Source organism: Lathamus discolor, chromosome 4 (genome assembly GCF_037157495.1).
Source record: "Lathamus discolor isolate bLatDis1 chromosome 4, bLatDis1.hap1, whole genome shotgun sequence".
Lineage (NCBI taxonomy): Eukaryota > Metazoa > Chordata > Aves > Psittaciformes > Psittacidae > Lathamus > Lathamus discolor.
The window spans coordinates 8,586,327-8,608,488 of NC_088887.1; the positions used below are offsets into that span (position 1 = coordinate 8,586,327).

The 22,162-nt window shown below is 50.5% G+C and overlaps 2 protein-coding genes across 5 annotated transcripts; one reads left to right on the forward strand and one right to left on the reverse strand.

The window, feature by feature from the left end:
• Positions 1–1,510: 1,510 nt before the first annotated feature.
• PTMS (parathymosin) lies at positions 1,511–4,598 on the reverse strand. 2 transcript variants are annotated; one of them, XM_065676243.1, is made up of 5 exons: positions 4,101–4,598; positions 3,314–3,385; positions 2,473–2,554; positions 2,275–2,339; positions 1,511–1,721 (listed from the first exon to the last, which is right to left on the reverse strand). In XM_065676243.1, the coding sequence occupies exons 1-5, from the start codon at positions 4,146–4,148 to the stop codon at positions 1,671–1,673; spliced, it is 318 nt and encodes a 105-aa protein (XP_065532315.1). In that variant the 5' UTR covers positions 4,149–4,598; the 3' UTR covers positions 1,511–1,670. The 2 variants fall into 2 exon arrangements, with proteins under 2 accessions (XP_065532315.1, XP_065532316.1); XM_065676244.1 differs by lacking the exon at positions 4,101–4,598 and adding an exon at positions 3,758–3,851.
• MLF2 (myeloid leukemia factor 2) lies at positions 4,063–18,713 on the forward strand. Of its 3 annotated transcripts, none has more exons than XM_065676241.1 (10): positions 4,063–4,079; positions 9,374–9,457; positions 12,062–12,135; positions 14,073–14,199; positions 14,668–14,703; positions 16,182–16,235; positions 16,657–16,782; positions 17,113–17,272; positions 17,361–17,601; positions 18,128–18,713. In XM_065676241.1, exons 2-9 carry the CDS (start codon positions 9,434–9,436, stop codon positions 17,537–17,539), a joined length of 780 nt encoding a protein of 259 aa, XP_065532313.1. In that variant the 5' UTR covers positions 4,063–4,079; positions 9,374–9,433; the 3' UTR covers positions 17,540–17,601; positions 18,128–18,713. The 3 variants fall into 3 exon arrangements, with proteins under 3 accessions (XP_065532313.1, XP_065532312.1, XP_065532314.1); XM_065676240.1 differs by lacking the exon at positions 4,063–4,079 and adding an exon at positions 8,853–8,947; XM_065676242.1 differs by lacking the exons at positions 4,063–4,079; positions 9,374–9,457 and adding an exon at positions 11,688–11,846.
• The last annotated feature ends 3,449 nt before the right edge of the window (positions 18,714–22,162 follow it).

The window sequence follows — 22,162 nt, forward strand, 5'->3', positions numbered from 1 at the left end:
GACATTTTCACATAGGAAGGGCCTTGGCAGCAGCAATGCCATTTTGCATCACATCTACGTGTCCCTCTGCACCCTGGGGAGTACTGCAGTCAGACGACAGCTGACAACTTTGCCCCTGTGAGACAAGCGACTGCTTGCACTTCCAGTATCTGATATGTTGCTGCAGGTGGACAAGCAGAAAGGCGCTGATACTCAGACAAAAGGTGGTATTATTTACAGCTCCTGGTCTTGGCTGCTCATTTGTATGATTGCCAGAGTGAGTTTAAAAAGGCAAAATGCTAACAGCAGATTTAAATGTCTGCAGAGATAAAAAGACAAACGCTTGACACATCTCTCCCAGGCAGCTGGTAGGACAAAGAACTGAAGCACTCGCCTCTTAAAATGCTTCCCTGTTGCTGCAACTGATGCTGCGTAGGCCATGCCTGAAGCCAGGAGGGCTGGGAGACTGTAGGGCAGCATGCAGTGAGAGCTGCACTTGACCGCCTCCAGCAGCCACAGCTGGGGGCCCCTTTCCAAGCCTCTGGAATTGAGACCCAGTTGTAGTTCCAAGAGCTTTGTCCTGGAGCTTTACCTTTTGCCTGGTCTCCAGCACACAAGCACCATTCCAACACCTCACACAGATCTTAGACTAATTCAGGCTTCCTTTCCCTACCTGTCACTGGTCAAGCTGCCTCCTCCTTTGGCGATCCAACTTCCACCAATGTAACTGGAACGTAACGAAGGATGTACGGATACAACCATCCACACAAGCGGTTTCAAATCTTTTTAAACGCTTTTATTTACAGTGCTAGTTGAAAACAATATATATATTTATATCTATTATCCTCATGATGTCTGTGCCATAGAAAACGCTGTGGCTATATTGCCTTTAATTTACAAAAAATGGTCACAAGAAAATCTGAAGGGAAAAAAAACCCCAAACCAACAACATGGAAATCAACATTTGGTCCCCAATTGTTTCTCACAATTTGTTTTAAAAAAGCTTCCAAATTAAAAAAGTACACAGTTCAGATGAAATTCATATATAAAACCAACACTTTTCTTCTGAAAAACTCACGAGGGCCAGCTTGCTGTCATGTAAACTTAAAAAAAAAAAGCTTAAAATAAATTGTTTCCATGTGTGGTTTAATAGAACCGTTATTTGCTTGTAATATTCTTTGTCTCTCAGGGTTCAGTGGGAAAGCAGATGAGAGGTGGCTTCGGACTGGAAAACGCACCGTAAGATCTGTGCCCACAGCCCCCTGCGCTCAGGGAGGATCTGACAGCAGGTCTGAGGAGCAAAAGCTGTCAAAAATCTCAGTCATCCTAGTGACAAAAAGAGGAGGGCAAGTGGAAAGGGAAGCAGAGGAGCTTGCCACGCAAGGAGCTTGGCATTCAGGCCTGGCAAGGTTACTGCGCCCCATGAAACTATGAGATCCTTGCGGGAAGAGGATCGCTTGTAAGTGGGGCACAGCAGAAGGGACGCAGGGGGCTGGAATGATTTCAGCTGGGGAATGTCAAGGGTGGGCTAGGTCTTTGGGTGAGAAGGAAACTGCTGTCTTCCCTGTTAGAGAGCGTTTCTAATCTTTCCTCATCTGAGATTGTGTGAAGCCAGAGGCTAACAGACAGTGCAAGCACAGGCTGGAATGGAAGAGGAGATGGACGGAACATAGGAGATGGGAGGGGAGGACTCAAGCTGAAGACCCATTTTCTGTTTTCTGTCTCTTTGGATCCACTTCATCCTATGGAGGACACAGAGGAACATAAAGGAGTTTCCATTAAAGAGTCACCACACCACGGCACGTTTCTCCACAAAATTCTTACTGCTGCTCCTCCCTCCGCATGGAAATCCACTCCCCTTTAAAGCATCCCTGAGTGCCTGACACAACTATTAGGCTGATGATCACGGTTAAGATGTGGACAGCTCCATTTGGACGGATAGCTACCAAGTTACTTCGAGGATGTGTAAGAAGCCCAGGCTCACACCACTTCAGACAGGCCGTGAGATCCACCCTCATGAGTCCATTTTGTGGCTTGAAGCTCAAAAGTCACAGGTGACCCCTCCCCATCTCAAGCACCTTAAGTCTCAAACACAGCATTGTGACCACTAGTGGAAGGGCCTGGATCCTACAAGGACTCTACAGGGGTTTATTATCCTCTTGCCACATCAGATGTATTTACCCGTCTGCTGCTGAAGCAATGAAACCCGATGCCAGGGGCACCTACATGGATTTGGTCAGCACAGCAGGTAACCTCATTTCTTCTCGCTGCCATTTCTTTCACGCTATCACTCACCTCCTCCTCCTCTGCAGATCGTTTTTCTGCATGACCATCCTGCTCTTGCCCGTTCTCGTCTCCTTCTGAGGACAAGCAAGAGAGGAAACCACAGGTTAACTAAAGTAGCATTTAGGGGAATGCAATCTCAGTCAAGAGGGCCCAGTGAAGGAATTTCCCTCCATGATCTTCCATTCTTCCAATAGCAGTTATTCCTACCTTCATCCTCATCACCACCTTCTTCTTCATCAACATCATCAGGATTCTCTTCCTCATCTTCTTCAGCTCCATTTTCCTCATCCTGAATAAAACAAATTGTTCAGAGCAGAAATCGGCACTGGGATGACATTTCCGCATGTTCTTTGCTGCAGGTGCGGCAGCAGTCTCTGCAGCTCCAGCCACTTCAGACTCCAGCCTCAGATGTGCCTTGAGCGACCTCTGCCCCGTCACTCAGACACCGTTATTCCCGTCATCCCAGCTGAAACCCCCCTCCCAACCAGCCCTCTTTACAAAACCAATCCTTCAGACCCTCCCCACCCATGTGAACCTCCTTGACTTCCGCCAGTTCACATCCCAACAAGCTGCTGCCATCCTATCCCAACAACTAGAACATCTCTCTGGTTACAGGCTAATGATGTGGCCTGTGGTCTATTAGCCTGTGGTCATAGTACACCCGCTTCCAGATCCTTTCTTGCCTTCAATCTGTGCATTTCCTAACTGTTCCTCCGCCACCTTCTTCATCTTACACTCCCCCTGCACTTTGAGATACTTCAGTGGGTGCAGGGCCATGTCTCCTGTGCCGCTTTCTCTTATTTGCTCTTGTCTCCATTCTCTTCTTTGATCTTTATTCCTTCTCCCTGGGCCATACTGACTATGCTAAGTCCTTTAAGGCTCATTCTCCACAATTATCCTATAGCTCACTCTTCATTTGCCCCTCTCCCTTACAAGCTCCCTTGGGCTGCCTTCTTTCTTAATCTGCATTCCCCTCCTATTCATTACCCACAGTGAGCCAGGCTAACCACCTCTTACAGAGCTTCTGAATCTATCGTAAGGGCCTCACCTCTACTATCTCCTTCTTCTTGTCTTTGTGGGCTGTTTTCTCCTCATGTTTTTCCTTCTTTTCTTTCATTTCCTATACGTGAGATGAGAACAAAACCCAAAACATTCCGGTGGTCCGCGGCAAGAAAATAAAGGGACACTTAAACAAAGAGGGTTTAGAGGAGATGCAGAATAACGATGAGAAAAAGGTCTTCAGCCTTAAATCAGCCCGCCCGGACAAAGAGAAACCAGTGAGAACGCGTCAGAGCTCCTTCCAGACCACACACACGCGGAAAACTCCTGACGAGTTTAATGGCTTTTAAAAGAGCCTTCTCCATAGGACCGAGCCGTTTCCGGCTCCCTCCCTCCCCCCACAAACTCCGCGCTTTGTGTCCACACAACTTTCCGCCCGCCCCGTGGCGTGGGGAGAAGGAGGAGGAGGAGGAGAAAGTTAAACCGTTCGTGCCGTTAACCCGTCCGTGCTAACGGCTCTGACACCTCCAGCCATGGCGGAGCACTCGGCGCCGAGATACGCCCCCCCCACTCTCCGAATCGAGCCGAGTAGAGCCGAACGCAGCGCGCGCGTCTTCGGGCCAATGGGGGGCGGGAACGGGGCGGGGGGGGGCGCCGAGCGCCCCCCCCCGCCCCGTTCCCGCCCCCCATTGGCCAAGACGCGCAGGGGCCTGTGAGCGCCCCCCACAGGCCGGGTACCTCAGCCTCCGCTGTGAGGAGAGCGGGGCAAGCGCCCCGCCGTATCCCGTCGGGCGCAGGCCGGGTGCCGGCGAAGGGTAAGGGGCTAACTCGCTCACCTTAGCGCTCAGCTCCGCCGGCGTCTCCTCGACGCGTTTCTCCGACATCCTGGTTCGGGTATCGAAGGGAAGAGGCCGGTGGGAAATGTACGAGGGAACGCGGCGAGGAAAGAAGCGGGTTCGGGAGTGAAGGCGGTCAGCGACGGGATCGCAAAGTCCCGGTGGTGGTGGTGGCGGCGGTGGTGGTAGGCTCCTGCCCCAGGGTCCAAAATACCAGGGTCTCCCGCGGTGCGGGAATATGCCGGGGAACGGGATTTATACAGCGCCCGGTGACGAGGGAAGGAGGGACCTGGGGAGGGAGGGGAGACGGACTGGAGGCGGAGGAGGGAGGGGACAGGGGAGAGGGACGGGCCTCGCCGCGAGGAGCGCGGCGGAGGGGATAATATAGGCTGGGCGCTCCGCAGGGGCCGGTGGCCGCCGGGCAGCGGGGCTCAACCGCAGACCCACAAAAGTGGAACCTCCCGGCCAGTCGAGGCCAGCTGGGAGCGCAAAGCACCAAAGACCCCTCCGCACCCCGCCGAGCCGCGGCGCCAGGGTAGCCGAGCGCTCTGCCGGCTGCAGCGCGGCAGGGGAAGCTGCCCGTAAGGGCTTGACGGGAGGGAGCCGGGGTGGGCGAGGAGCGGCGCTGCGGGGCCGTGTGGGAGGGCAACGCTGGCGACGGCCGCGCTCACGCGTCCTCTTGCCTGGAATTTTCCACTCCAGTTGCTCCCCCGCCCTCTCCCTCCCTCCCTCCCTCCCTCCCTCCCGCTGGAAGGGCTCCCTCCGCCGGGGCTCCTCCCTCCGGCCCCGCGGCCCGGCCCTCGGCCCCCATCGGGGAGGGGTTGGGGTTGAGGGCGGGGGGGGGGAGAGAGGTTGCTTTTCCCGCGCTCCGAGGGAAAGGGGATGGGGCTTGGCGCGCGCGCGCGCGCCGGAGAAGCTATTGCGCGGGGTGGGGGGGGGGAGGTTAGGGAGAGCGTCTCGAGTCCCCATATAAGGAGGGACTGATGGGTTTGGCGCCTGATTGGGTTATTCAAATGAGCCGTCTGCCTGGCAACAGGTTTCCTATTGGCTGCCGGGGGTAGGCTCGCTGGCGGGGGGTGCTGGGGGGAGCGCAGGGGTGTTTGGTGCAGTGAGGAAGGGCGGGTTGTTGGCACGTGGGGCGGTGGAAGGGTGCTCGAGGTTATCGGCGGTGTGCCCCCGAGTGCTGGCGTGCTGCGGTGCAGCGCTCGGCTCCGGCTCGTTTCCCGTTCTATGGGCGCTGCAGCTGCCTTCCTCAGGGGAGCGCTCCTGGGCGGCTTGTGAGGAGAGAGGCGTGTATTTGGGCAGCGTGGGGCGTCGGAGTTCGGTGCGTGCGGTGTTTAAACCAGGGGCCGCTCGGTGTGCTCGGTGTTAGGGTCGCGGCACCCCCCCCTTCCGTGAGGACCCTCCCGGCGTCGCAGCCGGTCCTCTGATGTGCTTCTACCGGCCAGCAGGCGGTGTGCAACACTGACCCCTGCAGCCTGCTGCAGCGCTCTGCCCGCCCGCCTGCCTGTGTTAGAAGCCGGGCTCTTGGCGCCCACGGCCTGCTGAAAGGGATCGCCACATAGCGCCGAGTAAGCAAAGGTACTCTCTGTGGAGCGGCAGGTTGCGTCTTGCAGCTGCGGGGATTTGTTGCTAATAGATATTCTTAGAGCTCTGCTTCAGACCATTGTTTATCATCTTGAGCAGACTGGGATGACTAAAATACCTTTCCCAGAAGATTTATATTGTCCTGCACTTAGTCACAGGCACACACACACAAAATCTGCATGTGTTTGCAAGCCTATGTATAAAATCAGGCGTGTGCGCAATGTGGATTAGTGGAAGGTGTCCTTGTCTGTGCAAGGGGATTCAAACTGGATGATCTTTAAGGTCCCTTCCAACCCAAACTATTCTAGAAGCACATATGGATGTACATTTGTACACAGCCATTCTCACAGGTATAATGCAAGGTTATTAATCCATCTGGTTGGAAAATATACTAGGCACACAAGCCCTTCTCCTTCAGATAGAAACTCAGCGTCTGTGCAAAGTCAGGATTTAGGGCTAGTGCTCTGAGTTGAATGTGTGTCAGTTTTAGCATTTAATAGAAGAAGCAATTGGTACTTGTGGAACCAGGAGGGCAGTAAGTACATATCTCCTGATGGAAAGCATGAAAGATATTGGACAAATTATAATCTGTGTGATGGGAAGGTAGGAGATCACCATCTTGTCGTAGAATCATAGAATCAGCTAGGTTGGAAAAGACCTTTAAGATCAAGTCCAACCATTCCCCCATGTCGTCTCCTCCACAGCTACAGCTGCTTCTCTTGTGATCTGATTCATCTGTGTTCTTCTTAGCTACACACAATAGTAGTGTAGCCCTAAATACAATAATAGTGTATGCTCAATAGTGTAGCTACACAAAATAGTGTAGCTAACACACAATAGGCATAGTGCCTGCCCCAAAGAAATTGTCATGTAACCCAGACACACAGATCTAGACTAGTATCAGAACAATAAATCAGAAAAATGCACGCGTTAATTCCCTCCCCCTTCACAAAGCCCCTATGGCAGTCTTCTCGGATCTAACTGCTATCAGCATTCAGGCCCTGGTTTAGTACAAGTACTCCTCCTTAATCCCTCTCTTCTACAAGAAAAAAGTCTTAATTTCTGGAGCTGCAGCCAAAAATCTATGAAATGACCAGAAGTTGTTCCTCTGCTTCTGCTTGTCAGGAGCTGTGTGCCTCTGCTGTTTGCCAGTCTGGGGTTTTTGTCCTTTCCTTCACACACTCAGCTACTGAAAATGCAGAACTATACCAACAGGCATCCGTTGACAGAGACACCTTTGCATTAATGCACACACAGGCGTTGACACAACATCCTGGAGGGGAGAAAGGGAGAATTGTGTTTGGTGATGTGGCTGTGCCCAAAGTTGCTGTTGGCACAGGTGGCACACCCACAGATGCAAACAGGCGAGCTCCTGCTGGTGGAAAGGGAGCAAAGGTGTTTCCAGCAGCCTGTGGGATGGAGCAGGGTCAGCTCTGCCATTTGCATGCTGCCTGTGGCCCCAGCACTTGCAGGGTGCAGTCTCACATTTCCCCTTCCATGCTCCCCATCGTATTCTCTTGGCAGTTTTTACCTCATCTGTTGCTTCTCAGCCTTTCCTCCTACCTGTATACTTAGCAGCAGCCTTCCTATGGCTCTCTCTCTGGCTTCTCTTTGTGACCTCCTTTATCCCATGTACAGAATTCATCTTGCTTCCCTCCTTTCGTTTATCACACTTTCCATTTTACCCTTCATGCCTATATCAACCATGGTTTTCCTCTTAAATAAATGAAACTCTTCTTCATGCCATGTGACATGCCTGTTTCTTCATCCCAGCTCTTCTTGCTCTTCAGATCCAGATGGTGAGATTTCCTTGGCTTCTAGTGTGCAGCTCCTTTGCGCATGTCCTGAGGGCATCCTTTAGCTGTCTCACCTCTCTTCCCTGTGTCTTCTGCTCCTCCATCCAGCTTGTGCCACTCTGCATTTCATCTGCTGGATGAATTTGAAGCTTTTCTTGCCTCTCCTCTCCCATCTGTGTTTTCCCTTTGTTGCAAGTACAAGTATACTTCTCATGCAGCCTGCAGATGCGAGTCCCTTTGCAGTATGTTCAGTAATCTTGGCCTCAAGTTGCTTTGCCTACTCAGCAGAATTTTTTCCATCCTTTTCAGGGTCTTATGTCCTTAGACAAAATGAGGGAGGTGCAAGAGTTACATGATACATCATTGCTCGGAAAGCCTGTACAAGAGCATGAATGTAATTTCTTCTGTACAGTAAGTTAGAATTGTTGCACTGTGCTCAGTGTTTCTGCAGGTGTGTGCAGCACATGTACCTATTTGTGTATGGTACTTCTCTACTGAGGTGTATGTTAAGCTTGCATGTGTGTGTTTTCATACATGAGCATATGTTTGCCTGGGCTTTCATGGGTGCTATGTGTTTCTGTACTCCCAGCAGATGCAGGGTGCAGGTACCTGGAAGAAAATATTTATGCTTTTGGTTTTAATACCTTGCTAGTCTTGTCACTGTGTTCTGTTGGGGAAACAGGGCCTTTTTTCTGTTGAAGGCTGAACTAACCAAGCCATTTTTCTGAGTAAAAGCAAACCACAATACTGGCTACTTCAAGAATTTTGTTTTGTGAACTAACTCATGAATGTGGTTCCAAAACTCTTTCAAACTGCTGAACAACAAAAGAGCAGAATTGCATTAACTTTTGTTAGATTTACATAAATTCAGATATAGACAGTATCTATCCTTTCCTTTACAGGGAAGCTAGCAAAATCTCAGTGTGCAGAGGGAATGCGTTTGGATGCATTTATGTATTTGTTATTGGATGCTGGAGAGGGACTCTTCATCAAGGGCTGTAGTGATAAGACAAGGGGTGATGGGTTCAAACTGAAACAGGAGAAGTTCAGGTTAGATATAAGGAAGTTCTTCCCTATGAGGGTGAGGCGCTGGAACAGGTTGCTCAGAGAAGCTGTGGCTGCCCCATCCCTGGCAGTGTTCAAGGCCAGGTTGGACAGAGCCTTGGGTGACATGGTTTAGTGTGAGGTGTCCCTGCCCATGGCAGGGGGTTGGAACTGGATGATCTTAAGGTCCTTTCCAACCCAAACCATTCTATGATTCTGTGATTTAATCCGCACTGTTCACCTTTCTGTCCTGTCTCTGTTAAAAATCCAGGCAGATAATCAGTTTTGTTGTTCTTTCATGGTGCTGTATCCCTGAAATCAAGAGGAAATACCCAAGAATTCAACCACTGACCAACTTTGCATTGGGAAATGGCTTCCCGAGAGACAAACACATTGAAATAAGCACTGCAGCAGGCTGTGGTAGGTAACACAATGAGAGTAGGCAAGAAGAGTAGATGGGAGTGACGAGGGGTGACACCAGCCTGTCGGAAGACTGGGAAGGCGAGGGAGGTTCTCAGTCGTGATTTCTGTGAGCCTCTCTGCTAACACAGCACAGATGGAGGTCGTGGTTCTCACTCACAGTGTGGCAGATACGCTTAACATGAGCAGTACATTCTGAAAGCAACAGGACAAGCTGCAGGCACCGCACTCTGGCTCTGGCATCCCAGATGTGAATTGTCACGTCTGAGGCTCAGATCGGAGCTGTCCTTCACTCGGGTGCCCTTCAGCTGAGGTCAGAGTTAGTTGTTGGGTGGGGATTACGTAAGGCACAGATGAAGGGAACCAATGAGGAAGTGGCTGTGGGTAGCTCTGACTTCTGATAACTAGGATTTCTTTGTCTTACAGGCATCCACAGGGGCCCTGGAGCATTTGGATGCATTAAGAAGCTGTGTCTTCCTGGCCAAAATGATGGGTCCCTGGAAGCAGCAGGTAACAAGGCACGATTTTTCAGCGTGCTGTTTATTTACCTTCACCACGTGATACTTGGTTTGCTTTTAAAATGCTTCCGCTGTGGCTGCCCTTTGGCTGACTGAGGGCGAGGGGGATGCTGGGGGAGGCTGCCTGGCAGAAGCCAGCGGTAGGCGGGAGAAGGTGGAGTTGAGGGCAGCGGCGCCATTCATCCCTCTTCCATTTTGCCCTTCACTTGCCTCCTCCGGGATGCTTGAGCTCCTTCTTCCTCCCCTTCCCCCATCCTCCACCACTTCAGCACAACCTGAGCAGCTTGAAAGGGAACAGAGAGACGTAGTTAATGGCTTTTCTTCATGATGAAAACAGAAGCAGCCTAAATAGAGAATATGACAGTGGCAAGATGAGAGTTGTTGCTTTTCATTCACATCCCCCACATCAAGAATAATGGCTGCAGAAACGTTTAGTGAGACACAGCCTCAGCACGCAGTCTGATAAAGTCATCTCTTTGTGCCACAGGTCACTTAAACAGGAGCAGCATGAGGGACAGAAAAAGGATCTGCAAAGCAGTCCTTTTCCCACAGTGTTCCATTCCTCCCCTAGCTCTGTGTTTGGGAGGCAGCAATGCCTGACTTGGTATCTGGAAAAAAATGAGGGACTCCTATCATCTCCAGGACATTCCAGGAGTGGGAGGATCACTGATACCTGGGGGACAGCAAGTCATTTTATCCCAGATCTGGGACACAACTTCCCACCCCCCCCCCCCAAAAAAAAAAAGATGCTTACAGTCTTGTTCAAGCAGCTCTTTGCCTTTCTCTGAATGCTGCCACTCGAGCTCAGCTCCACACACTGTAAGCAAACACCAGGAGAGCCTCAGAGCAAAAGGAAAACACCCCAGCCAGGGAGTGCTTTCCAGACTGGAGGTCTCTGAAAGATGTCCAGGTTGCAAAAGCAGTGCAGAGAGATCAAGGAAGAGCTCTGTGTGACCTTCAGGGCTCACAGATCAGTTCTGAGCTGGTGACAGGAGAGCTTGGCACCTCACCTATTGACAATCTTCCCAAGGAGCACTACCCAAGAGGTCTGAGGTGGCACAGCCCATGCCCTGCACATAGCATCTGTCTCACCCACATGATCCTGCCCCACTGTGCCATCCACAGCTTCCATGTTGTGGATGTCATTTGCAGCCTCTGAAGGATGCACTTACTAAATGCAGTGAGGGATATCTGAAGGGTCTTACGCATGCATACAGGCCTCCAGTGGGAGGCCTTCCTGGACACTAAGCAGTTTTGAGACCTGCTATAGCAAGAAGTATTGCCAAGTCCCCTGTGCGTTCCACCACATGATATGTGCTACCAGGTCACATTCCTCTGTCAGACTCCGAAATCCAAGGACGTGGCTTCTGCCACAACTCAGGAGTTCGATTTCTCAACCAGGTTCTGCAGCCTCTGGCACGGGTTTAGCCTGGCCCCTGCACACAGCAGGGCAGATTCAGCACTCAACCCCACTTAGGGAAGCGTGCCCTGGTCTCAAGAAGCCACAAGCCAGCCCACTCTCTTCCTTTCAATCCAGTGGAGCCGGTGGTAGCTGAAGGCAACCAGCATTCCCCAGGAATGGTGACAGAGGCTGTCACCCCACTGATGCATGGCGACTCCCTGCACACACACTGTGTCCCTGTGCTTCGGCTGTGGCTCTGGCGGCTACTCAGGGGCAGTGACAACCCACTGCCAGTTTACCACAGCCACAGCGCTGGCAGCACTGCCATGTCCTCTGTGGTGTCCCCTGATTCATGATCATGGCAGAGGCACCCATGGCCACACTCCCTCTCCTTCCAGCCCTCCAAGCACTCCTCGCCCGTTCAGCCGCCCTCGTCTTATCGAGGTGGGAGGTTGGTAAACACCCCCGGTGCCCGTCCGCCACCGCCTTTGCTCGAGGAACAATAGCCCCTTGTCACTGGGGCATGTTTTCACTCGCTGCCAGCTGCAGCTCGCTCCCGGACCCACCAGGCACAGCCGGGCCGGCTGGCGGTACCGGCACCTCCCCGACGGTGAGGCGTGCGGAGGGAACCGCCGTCCGGCCTGCGCCCACCGAGCCCCGGAGCTCCCTGCCCCTGCTGAGCCCCGCACGGCCGGGCCCGGGGCTGAGCGGCGGCGGACCGCGGGCCTCGCCGGGCGCCAGGGGGCGCTCTACAGAGCAGCCCTTCCGGCCCCCCGCACCCCTCCCTTCTCTCTCCGGTGATCGCGTCGCCGCCGGGTCTGTGGCGCATGCGTGGAGGGAGCCGGCTGGCCGGGCGGGGCGGCAGCGGCGTATACGGGCCCGGGCCGCCATGGGCGCGGAGGAGTGACCGGATTGCGGGCGTCCTGCTGCCGCGGACGGGGAAGGGCCCGCAGCTCGGCACCCACCGGCGAGCCCGCAGGCAGGGCACGGGGACGGGGCTGAGGGAGGGGCCTGGGCCCGGTGCCGGTAGGGCCACGGCGGGTGGGTCGCGGCCTACGGCGCCGCGGGGGGAGCTCTGCCATCACCTGCCCGGCCTGGGGGGACGCGGAGGCGCTGCGCGGGTGGGCCGGCTCCGCTGCTCCTCCCCTCCCCGCCCTCCGCCTCGGTTGTATTCACCCTCTCTCCCCTCCGCAGAGGCTGCCTCCGACCGAGGGAAGCATGTTCCGGCTGATGAGGGATGGCGAGCCGGAGGACCCCATGTTTGCCATGTGAGTGGAACTGGGCACCTGCTGGGGTGGGGGGAAGGAGGCTGCGGCCTCTGGGGGGTTAGGGTTGGGGAGGGGGGGCAGGTATGCTACCCTCCCGTCCGAGCGGTGGGCACAGGGCCTTCCGGGCAGCGGGAATGCCGCAGCGCAGCAGCTGCTGGCTGGCTGCAGGGAAACAAACACGCATGACCCCTGTGAAAGGGGCAGCGCAGGGAATAACCTGGTTCGTCTTGGTCTGGTTTCTGTAATACTAGAGCATGGTCTGGGAGGAAGGCGTGATTAAATAAAGTAGGCCAAAAGGCACTGCAACTGTCTGAGGGAGAGAGGGCTGAAATACCTGATCCTCTTCTTAGTGTAAGGATTATTGTGCTTTCTTACGGCAAGTAGGATTTCAGTTCAGATAATAAAATCTACTGTTCCATCCAGTGTTTGTTGCTGTTCTGCATGGGGCATCATTAATGGATCTGGAGAAGAGTGCTAAAGCAGTTGTCAAGTTATAAGGAACTAAGTTAAGAAAAGACAGCCAGCAGTTTGAAGTACAAGGCTTCCGATCTAACGAAGGTCCTGAGAACTCTTCCTGGGATTCCTTTCACTGGCTGTTTTTGTTGCTGTCCACAGTTCAGAAATTGGATGCTATTGATAAATTTTGGCAGTGAAACTAAGTTGGCAGTCTTTGCCAAAGCGGATAAGGAATAGGCTGTAACACAGTAAGAATTTGATTATGTTAAGCATTGCACTACTAGAAATGTAGTGGAATTAATATATGTAGAAAAACTAAAGTCTGAGTTTTTGCTTGTAAAATTGGTAATAAGCAAGAACTTTATCAGCTGTAAGCATGTTAGCAGGAAAGGAAACCTTGATGCCCCAGTTAGTCACAGAATGACACTGTATTCTCATTGATGTGGCAGGAATGAGTCTGACTTTTATTATGGGAAGCATTTCCAGTACAGACAGAAAAGTAATGGTTTGTAGTAGGCACTTTTGTGATCTCATGAGTATTCTATGCTGCTGAGGTTACTTGCACTCAAGAGGGATGAGTGCAGGCTGTAAGATCCACATGGAAATGCTATGGTATTTCCCAGACCGTGGCCACTGTATTCTGTGACCATTTGTCCTTATTCTCCTTTTTCTCTCCTTGACCTTCTGGCGTGTGAATGTGTACAGCCTTCAAAGTGAAGGCTGCAAAGGAAGCAAAACCAGTTAGGGACCCCAGTTATTTTTACCATTCCCTGTCCAGTCTGCAAAACCTGTACATGGTCTCAGTTTCTTGCCAGGTATACACATAACATTGTAGGAAAATAGCAGGTAAAGGTTACTTGGAACAGAGGGAGGTTACACAGTGTCAGGCCATACAGCCCTTTCTGGAAGTTTCAGTCTTGTACTTGAGCACGTTTGTTTGCATGTATGTGGAAGGGTAAGAGGGCAGTATCTAGGTTCACATACTCTCTGGTCCAGTCAGTGTAGTCGTCTCTTTGCAACCAAGAGGGTCTTTGTGCACTTCCCTGCAAAATGAAGAACTGCAGCATTTGGTTGTGTCACTAATCTGTTAATGTAAAGGGGTTTGATGGCACAAGAGGAAATGAACGTGAAATGATGGTGGTACGTGCAGGTCTGAGAAGTGACTTTCATTTGTTAGAGCAGTGAGGTTCTGGAATGGCCTTGGCCATATTTGGCCCTAAAGCGTTAGGGGTAGCAGAACACCAAACTACTCTTAACAGACATCAGTGAGTGCTTGAGACGGATTCTGTGGTGCCTTATCTTCTATTTCAAGAAATAAATGGGATCCAGAAGTCCCTTTCAGCACTAAGGGTCACCATAAGCAACACTGAGTTCTTGGGGTTCTGGATTGTCAGCTTGGAAAGGAATGTACACGTCCGTAATGCGGGGCTTTGTCTTCTGTCATCCCTTCCTCACCATTGTTCTCTCCACCTCTTTGAAAGGGACCCTTTTGCCATCCACCGGCAGCACATGAACCGCATGCTCTCGGGAAGCTTCGGCTTTGGCCCACTCCTTGGCATCACTGATGGCACCACCGCTGGGGCTCGCCAGCCTGGTCGGAGGATGCAGGTAAAGGAGATACTGAGCACAGGACAGGATTTGTTAAACTGCCTTGTTACCTTCTATCTTTCACCCTTACTGGGTTGGCACACCCCTTGCCTTCATATGGATGGTGGGCACAGAATTGATCTCTCTAAAACTGTGGTTCTCTTCTCATTTTCTTTACTCCACATTAATACATTAAATACAACTGCATTCTAGATTGAATGGGAGGAGGGGGAGAAGTAATGCATGTTGTTTCTCCAGGACATAAATTTCTTCCACTTATATTGATTTAGGAGCATCACCTTCTGTCTCATTTGTTAGGGATGATGTGGTTTGAACTGCTGTGAGTCTGTGGGGCACTTCCTTGATCTGTTTGTTGGGCCTGATCATTTCTAGTTGTGTTTCTGAGAAGGATGAGGGTGTTCTGAGGAAAATCTGTTGTTTGGCTCTTACAAAGTCATTCTCTGTTCTGTTTTTCTGTTGTCCTGGCAGGCAGGAGCTGTTTCACCCTTTGGGATGCTCGGCATGGTAAGTTCTCTGTTTTTTTGGGTCACATTAGAGGCTTTCCAAATTAGTGGTTCCATAGTGAGATTCATCAACGCTGTGTGCAGCTGGTGCTAAAATGTACCCATCTGTTGAGCAAGACCATCCATCCTAACTGGTAGTGAGGGTGGGAAAGTGTGAATAGACCAGAATGAGCTCTAGATTTATAGTAAACAGAAGAGGGTATTGAACTGGAACTGGAGGCAGCTGGTCTCACTTGGATCTCTCTTATTAAGTTGCTGTGTGACTTCAGGCCTTTCTCTTGTTTCCCCTCTAATGTTTTAATCTAGTCCATGAGCTGTTTTAGAGAAGAGATTCTAATGCTGTTTGTTTCATGAGGTTGTATTTGCACCTTGACCAGAAAAGAGCCCTAAAGCTGTTACAGCGCAACATTTCATAGGAATTGGGACAGTTAATATCTGAGAAGAGCAGATAACCTCATACGTCTAAAAAGAAGCTCTGGATCTGTTTGGAGTTAATGGAGGAACTGTGACGTGAGGAAGAGACTTGGCCATCAGTAGGCAGAGATGAGTGTTGAACCTCCTTTGTCAGCAATGGCAGAAGAGGAAGCCTACAGAATACTTCAGGTGAACAGGACTGGAATGAGAGTGGCTATGTGTCTTTGAGGACACCGTGCTTGGGGCACACTGATCTCCGTCATCTACTAAAATAATACAGTGGAAATAGGTTATTCCAGATCCAGCAATTTCAGCTGCCTCGCTCTGCAGGATTGCCTCAGTGAAAGAGACTGAGCGTCCTGGCATTGTTGTAGCTCAGGAAAAGATTAATAAGGATACAAACAGATAGACTTCAAAGGGTAATAGCATTGCATGTGAGTGCTGCTCTGCTGAAAAAGAGAACAAGAGGCTACTGGAGGAAACAAAAAAATCAGCAAGTTGAAAGTGACACAGTAATTCTGTTTACATATTGCACAAGTAACCTGTGAGACCTGCTGGCCCAGTAGATTGCTGCAGCCTTTAGGTTTACGAGATTAAAAAGTTAGGTGTTTGTAGGGAAAAGAAGAAAACTTGTTACTACGTTAGGAAAAAATACAACCAATGGAAACGTCATTGTGATTTAAGAGTTGACAGTGGTGAGGTGAAAGCATCGTTGAGGATGACTGTCCTATGGTTAAGGTCACTGTTAGTGCACATCCTGGGATTTCTTCTCTTAGCTTTGTGGAGTGCCTGGACTCAGAGAGCATAAGAAGTCAGGCTTGAACTAAATGGACAACCCTTGCTGTATCCAGAGATCTGGAGAGCCAGAACACTTGGACAATGCAACCTGAGGGAACAGCAACAGAAAAAAAATGGGGTTTTTTTCTTCACTACTGAAAGAAAGGGAAAAGAATAAGGTTTTCCTACTTAGGCAGCAGTTTCTTGTCCCTTGCAGATAGTTTGTTGTTTCCTCCTGTATCATTCCGAAGTGACTTCACATGTTCTTGTGTTTTCTTCTTTTAACAGGCAGGTGGCTTTATAGATATGTTTGGGATGATGAACGACATGATCGGAAACATGGTAAGAACCCTCCATAAATAAGTCTGTACTGGGAGGAGTACTGAGAATGCTCCCGTCATCCCCTTTAATGTCTCCCATCTTCCTGTGCTGCTTTGGTATGGGCTGTGCTCAAGCTGCCAAGGTGGCAGAGGCTCTAAGCCTTCTGTCGTGACTGGGATTCAGTGATAGGGAGCTTGTTCCTGAGGTGTACCCTCTGAGTGCAGAGAGATGGCTGAAGAAGGAAGTGTGGGGGTAGACTCTTTCAGCAAGAAACAAAAGAGTTAATTTAAAGGTGGATGTGTTCTCCAGAAAGTTGGACCCGTGGGATTTATATTCCTCCTATTGTAATTTCTTCCTACTTTGTTGTATAGGGAGAGAATTAGCTGCCATCTCTTCTTCCCTCTCATTCCTTCTTTATACTATTCCTCATTTCTTTATTCAGGAGCATATGACAAGTGGTGCTAACTGCCAGACATTTACGTCCTCAACTGTCATCTCCTATTCCAATTTGGGTGATGGGCCCAAGGTCTACCAAGAGACCTCTGAGATGCGTTCAGCACCTGGCGGGGTAAGGAGGAGGCACGAGGCTGCTGGGTTTGCTGTGGGTGGGTAGTCTTCACTTGGTGGCTCAGTGCTGGCCACCCACAGCACTTCTGTTGTGCAGTCAGTTGCAGTTGAGGAGCGTGTTGTGACTCACTGAACCATGCTGAGAGCCACTGGGAGGGAATGGGAAGTGCTGGTAGGGGAAATCCATTTTCCCTTCATCATTATGTTGTGTCTGACATCCTGAGAGTAGTGGCAGTGCAACATGACTGAAATGGTGCCGGCAAGAATCAGTGATGTGTGGGGCTGGGAGAATGAATTAAAACGGTGATGCTATCCGGGAATCTGCCCTCAGATCCGTGAGACCAGACGGACTGTAAGGGACTCGGACAGTGGCTTGGAACAGATGTCGATTGGACACCACATCAGAGAGCGGGCACACATCATGCAGCGGTCCCGGAATCATCGCACGGGTGACCAGGAGGAGAGGCAGGACTACATCAACATGGACGAAAGTGAGTACTGCCTGTGTGCTCCCCCCAGCAAGCCCAGGTACTGCTTCCCCACCACGTCCTCACCTGAGCTCCACCTTTCCTTACGTAGGTGATGCAGCCGCATTTGACGATGAGTGGAGGCGGGAGACATCCCGCTTCCGGGCACAGCGGGGGCTGGATTACCGGCGGCACGAAGGCAGCAGCGGCCGTCGGGCTGAAGGGACTCGTCTTGCAATCCAGGGCCCTGAGGATTCTCCCTCCAGACAGTCCCGTCGGTATGACTGGTGAACCCAGAGCAGACCTTGTGGGGGGTGCAGTGTGGCCACCCCCAAATCTACCTACACGCTCTTGTAAGTCTTCACAGGTTTTTAGCCTCTTCTACTGCGTGGTTGCTTCTCAGCCATGTGATTATTTTTGTTCATGGCACCAGTCTTCGAAATGTTGGTTGGAAATGGGTTTTCCCACTTAATCTAGAGAGCAGTGGAACATGCGAATTTTGAGAAATGACTGTGCTGAATGGGATGGTGGAAGCTGTTTAAGTTACTTTGTCATCAGCAAGAAAATGTGGTGTCGTCCTTAACTGGTGATTGAAATGGTATGAAATGATGTAGGATCGCAATCTGTAGAGTGTTTATTCTGTCACTCTGTAGAACTTAGAGACCATTTGCTGCCAATCAGGTTTGAAATAGAAGTGCCAGTGTCTGCTCTCCTGTGGTTTGAATAGGGTTCACTAGGATGTGATCAAGTGCTTGAAAAGAGACTTTCTTGGTGTCTAGACATTAGTTTTAAACATGTCTTTATATTCTGTGCTGATATTTTATGCTGCTTTCTAATCACCACTTAACCCTTCTCATGCTCTGTTTCCCTTCCTCGCAGGTACAGACAGTGAAACTCTGAAGCCCCTTCAAAGCACCACTCGGACCCTATTCAAATTTAGTATTAACCTCTCTCCCACTTAAAGATTTGAAACAAAGCAACTAATCGTCTGCATTGCTCTTCTTTGCCCCATTAGGGTGCTGCAGTGGGGTGTGGGGAATGTTACCAATGTGCGAGGAATACATTCATTGCCCATTGCCCTTCTGCTCTCCCTCATTTCTGTTCTTTCTGCCAGTAGTGGTGGGCATGAGGAGCTGCCACCTTTCCTCTTCCATCCTTTCCGCTCTTCTGTGCTGGGTTGGGCTGGTTCTGAAGTTTGTGTTTAGTCCCCTGTGAAACAGATAGGAGGGAATTCTGCTAGAACCCCATGTCAGTCCCCTCACTGGGACAGAGGCTTCGATTCCTCTCCTGCTCCTTGGTGCAGCTCTGGAGAAACGGAAGGATGTGTGCGTTAGAGAAGGGAGGAGCAGAACAGAAGCTGGATCAGCCTGTGGCCCCCGACGCCTCTTCAGTCAGCTCCCCCACTTTTTTAATTTGTGAAACTTGTAACTAGATGTTTACTGAATAAAGAAACAAATGTAAAGAATTGTTTGGGTCAGTCTTTACCTTCAGCCGACCTAATGGAGCCTGCTGTGCGATTGAGTAACCTCTTTCATATCCTTGGGACATTACTGAGGAGAAGCTTGGTGTTTAAGGCTTAATATTCTCAGAGAAAATAGCCTTGTAGCCTTCCCCTGGAGTTATAAAGTGAGATAATGTTCAGGGTGGAAATTGAAGACCCAAGAACCCACTGTTGGCAGAAATACCCTTTAACAGCTGTAGTTGTGCTTGCACTCCAAGGAGATTGGTTGGTCTTTCTTGCTGCCTGGCCATCTGTGCAGCCCAGAATTGGGCCACTGGGGCTCTTCTACGGCCAGGGAATATTTCTGTTATTTTCTCCTTATTTCTCTGCAACTGAGGCTGACGTTGTTAGGAATGACCTTTGCTTAACTTCAGTATTAGCTGAAATGGGAGGCATTAAGAATACAGGACTAGGGGACATCGCCTGGATTCTTGGGCTGCTTTCCTGCTCCACCACACACCCGTATGGAAACCTTTCTATCAGTTCAGTTGGAACAGAAGGCAGGATGGGTGGCTTACACTTGGAAGCGGTGTGCTGGGATCTTGCCGTGTATCCCCATGTTGTGCGTATGGGCACTAACAGAGGGACAGAGGACTTGCCCTGGAAAAGGGATGCAGGAACAAGCACCTGAAAGCTTAGAGCAGGGCTTGCATGTGTTTCACCCTTCAAGGAAGGACAAGGCAGAGCTGTAGCTGATGGAGCTTCACTGACAAAAGGAGGGCTTGGGGAAGGTTTAGTGGCAAACAAGTCATTTTGGGCTTGCCAGACTGAAAGAATTGAAGCACCAGCAGCAGCCATCTCAGTGGTAGCTTTAGGCTGGCACAAGATGCAGGACCTGGTGAGCTCAGGAATGTGCTCACAGCATTGAACCAGTGGTGGTAACCAGCTGGAAAGTCCTGGCCATTCTTTGAGGCAATGTCTGAGAAAGAGAGCATAGATGGGCATGGAGGCGATGGGAATTAACTTGGACGTTTGAGATGTGGGGATCCATTCCATTTTGGGCATGGAATTCCCAATCTTGGTGTAATCCCCAAGATTTATCTGGCTTCAGCTTCTGCACCCTGTTGGGTGCTGCCCTGCCTATGGATGTGGGACCCTCACATGCTCTCCCACTCTGTGGCGGGGGGTGTCATTTACCCACTTCTTGAGCCTCACTAGCTGCTGTATGTTTGGTTCCAAGATCTTGGCTTTCTCCAGCTGTGATGAGGCTGTGAGGGTCTGGGGAAACCGTAAAATAGGTTCAGTTAGAGGAAAACCTTGCGTTAAGGCTGGCAAACAGAGACAGGAGCCCAGGAGAGTTTTAGAGATCCCAAGCCAAAAGGTAAGTATGGAAAGTCGGGACAAAGGGAAGGTGTGGGTTGAGTCTCTTGACTTTGAGATGTCTGTGACAGCTCTTCCAGCAGGCCGGAGACAGAAACTTGGATGTTCCCGACATGAAAGTCAAAGCAGTGTTTGTTTAAGATGCGTGCAGAGTGGTTCCAAGTCATCCATCCGATGGAGGCAAAATCCATTCTCACTCCTCCCCACAGCTGTCACCTTCATATGGGACCAGCTGAAGCGATGCAGTTCAGTGATAGTTCTGGATCTTCCTAAGGAGCAAGTGCTTATAATGGGGGTAGGTAGGAAAGGGGATGTAGGCAGAATAAGGCTGGGAATACTGCTGGAAAGATGGATGCCGTATCCCCAGGTGAGAGTGCATTAGCTACACAAACAGAATAATAGAAACTGAAGGGGTTGGTTTGTTGTATTTTTCCATATGTGAAAATGTAGGGTGAAAACAGCCATTAGAGCTAGTGGGCACTTTGTCCTTGAACATTTCTGTTGGTAGCCCCGAAGCTCTGTGCACCTTCTGCTGCACTTCTGAAAGCACTGTGGAGTAATGGGGAAAGCCAAACCTGAGGCAAGACTTGTAAACAGCAAAGGAGATGGTATCCACAGGAGTAAACCAGGCATTAAGTCAAGATGAGAGATGGAAAACGCACAACATTTTGAAATACAAATGGATGTATTGTATGGATCAGTCTTTATAATGCTCTTGATCTCACTTTCTCAAAGTTGGTCCTGTCCAGCAGCTGTGATATTTCCTGATTAAAACATGGATTGGGCTAACAAAGGCGCTAGAGCAACCCAAAGTGAGAAGTAGCATGGGCACAAGGTACCTTCCTGAGCCACGCAAGGCTATGTGCTGATTTCAAATAAATAAAGGATTAGTAAAACAACCAAAGAGCCAATATTGTAAATTTTAGCTCACTGATAGAATTCAAGTAAGGGGGGGGGAGGAAGGGACTCCGGAATATGAAATTATTTCTAGTAGGATGCTGTTGTGAAACTAATGCTCATTAGTAACTTGACTAATGACCTGAAAGAAGGCATTAAACCAGAGCTGATGAAGCTTTCAGAGGACCGAAGTAACAATTAAAGTGATAAATGATGGAAGAAGATGAGATGCACAGAGCAGTCCGTAACTATCGGTGTGGTGCTTATTCACGAGCAGTATTGCTGGCTGCACTGGAAGCAGCAGGACATGCATCCAGGAAAACAAACATAGTCCGTGATCTTCCAAGATGTTGGGCTGTTTTCTGGAGACTCTGGAGGAAACTTTGGAAAATCCACAGCGAATTAGGGGATTGGGAGACGAGCAAGGAAATGAATGGTGCTTGCATGATTCTTCCTCTGCGGAGATGGGCCACGCTAGGATGCGTTAGCCTGTGTTCAGCAAAAAGGGAGGTGAAGCTTCCCCCCCGTATCACAGCAGTGTGAAATCCAGTTCTACAACAATAAAAAGGACACCAAAGATTAGAAGGCCTCAAGGAGGGAGCAATGAGGATGACTTGAAGCCTGGAAACACCAACCAGCGCTACAAGATAACATGAAATCAAGACTCTTGTGCCTGAGCTCATTCCACGTGAGCATGGGCTCACCTATGTGGGAATGAGGCTTCTGACAGTAGAGGGCTCTTCAACCTAGCAGAAAAGCTGCGGCTACCTGGTGATGGAGCTGCAAACGAGACGCAGACCTTCACGGGAGGGCGTGATGGTTGGAGCACACCTGGGTTTTCCAGCTCTCACTGCTCCAAACCTAGCTGGGATGCCTCAAAGAGAAGTTCGAGAGCGGGCGCAGAGAGGAACGGGATGAGGTCGTTCCTGGCCACTTGAGAAGCCCAATGACGTGGTTATACCCGTCCCTTCAGGCTTTAGCATCGGTGAATCACTGGGGAAACTGGCACCACGCTACACTGCAGGGGAGGGTGGGAAGTGGAAGAAGAGACCTGGTGACCTGACTGGGACTTCAAAGCACGTGGCAGCACAGAGAGAGCTGCAGGAACTGGAGCTCTCTGCGGACACAGCGTTGTTTGGGGGAAACAAACGTGCGATTCCATGGGGCAGGACTGAAAAATCCCCCCGGGAAATGCC